The 1,594-nt window shown below is 60.9% G+C and overlaps 1 gene segment (V, D, J or C); it reads right to left on the bottom strand.

The window, feature by feature from the left end:
* Positions 1 to 1,162: 1,162 nt before the first annotated feature.
* LOC107184839 overlaps positions 1,163 to 1,594 on the bottom strand; it is a 1,316-nt gene continuing 884 nt past the window's right edge. The window contains 1 exon segment of the V gene segment in view: positions 1,163 to 1,224. Coding sequence covers positions 1,163 to 1,224 — 62 coding nt within the window.

Genomic DNA, 1,594 nt, shown 5'->3' with positions numbered 1-1,594 from the left:
GACCAGGATTTTCAGGGAAAAATAAATGGGGAGGGAGCCGGCCCTCTGTCACCCTGGGAAAGGCGCTTTTGGGTGTATGGGAAGACACTCCAACCAACTGAGCCACACTGGCCAGGGCACATTTTAACAACCATCTCCCGTGGTCTCCCATTTTGGGGAGTGTTGGTAGACCAGGATTTTCAGGGAAAAATAAATGGGGAGGGAGCCGGCCCTCTGTCACCCTGGGAAAGGCGCCCCATCTGCCGCCATTGACCCCCGCTTCCCTGTCCAAGCCCGAGCCCGAAGGCCCCGGCAGGGTTCAGGGAGAGGACCTGCAGCGGGTCTGCTGGGCCCTCACAGCGCTGGGCCTCTGGGCTCCTGGTGAGCGGGCGGAAGTCAGTCCCAGATGCACGTTTTCCTCCTGACCCTTCTCTCAGAGGGAGCCTCCTCCATCTCATCACTGTGGTCAGACCTCAACTTCGCCTTCCCCAGCCTGTCCTCGGCCTCCTCGGTTTCCATGTCCATCTGGGCCTCCTGCGTCTGAGTGAACCCTGCGCCCCCGTCCCTTAGGATGAGCCCTTGGGAGGCGCTTATGATTCCTGCTCAGCTCTTGGACAGAACCATGTCCTCTCGGTTCCACACTGCGCCGCCCTCAGCGGCTCCCACAGTACATGCTCCAGGGACCCACAGGAGACAGCATTTGGCCTCCAGTCCGCGCCATGGTGCGCCCCTAGAGCTTCCAGTAGCTCTGGGGGACATCAGGTACCGCCCGCAGACAACATGCTCCTGCAGGAGCCAGGTCCCCTGGGGGAACCCACACAAACACGGTCCCACCATCTCCAAACGCCCTCTGTGCTGAGCACAGATGCTGCCCCATCACTGGGAGCACACACCTTCCTCAGGGCGTGTGGCCTCGCAGGCACATTCCACAGGGCATGCGGCCTCGCAGGCACATTCTCACAGGGTTTCTGTTCTGCTCGTTCTCTCCATGGAGGCCCAGCGTCTGAACCCACTAGCGCTGCCCTCTGGGAGCAGTGCGACCCGGGTCATAGGATCCTCAGTCACCATGTCCTCTCAAACCTCAAAGCCTCCAAAGCACTGAGACCCCTGTGGTGCGGCCTCCTCTCCCTCATCATCAGGCTGGGGTCCAGCAGCAGCGGCCCATGGGGGAGGGCTCAGGGGTCTAGGCCACCAGATCCCCAGGGTCCAGGAGCACCAGCTGCTGCTGCACCAGCTGGGCCAGCCCTGCGTAGGTGCACTGAGGACCTGGGCTCTAGGGAATGGCCCTTTCCCAGCAGCTGGGCCTCCTCTTGCTCAGTCCCTTTCTCTGCTGCTGCCAACTGGGTCTGACAGTAGCCTGGAGGGAGAACTGAGGTCTTTTGAAGCCCTTGGTCCTGCTCTGGCCCATGGCAACGTGAGGACTCAAGAGGGGAAGGCAGCAGCCAGCTGGTGGCAGGGCGTAGAGGAGGCTGAGATTTGGTTGGCAGTTCACCTGGGCCTGGGACTGTAGGGGCCACAGGGAAAGCAGCACGCAGGCAGGAGGGAGGAGGGCATAGTTTTCTCTGTAGAAATTATTGGGAGATTGAAACCACACATGTTTCTGGAGGCAGAATTA

This window comes from Myotis davidii, unplaced genomic scaffold (assembly GCF_000327345.1).
Source record: "Myotis davidii unplaced genomic scaffold, ASM32734v1 scaffold2348, whole genome shotgun sequence".
Lineage (NCBI taxonomy): Eukaryota > Metazoa > Chordata > Mammalia > Chiroptera > Vespertilionidae > Myotis > Myotis davidii.
Note: the sequence above shows the minus strand (reverse complement) of the source record. Positions and strands in the feature narration are given on the sequence as shown.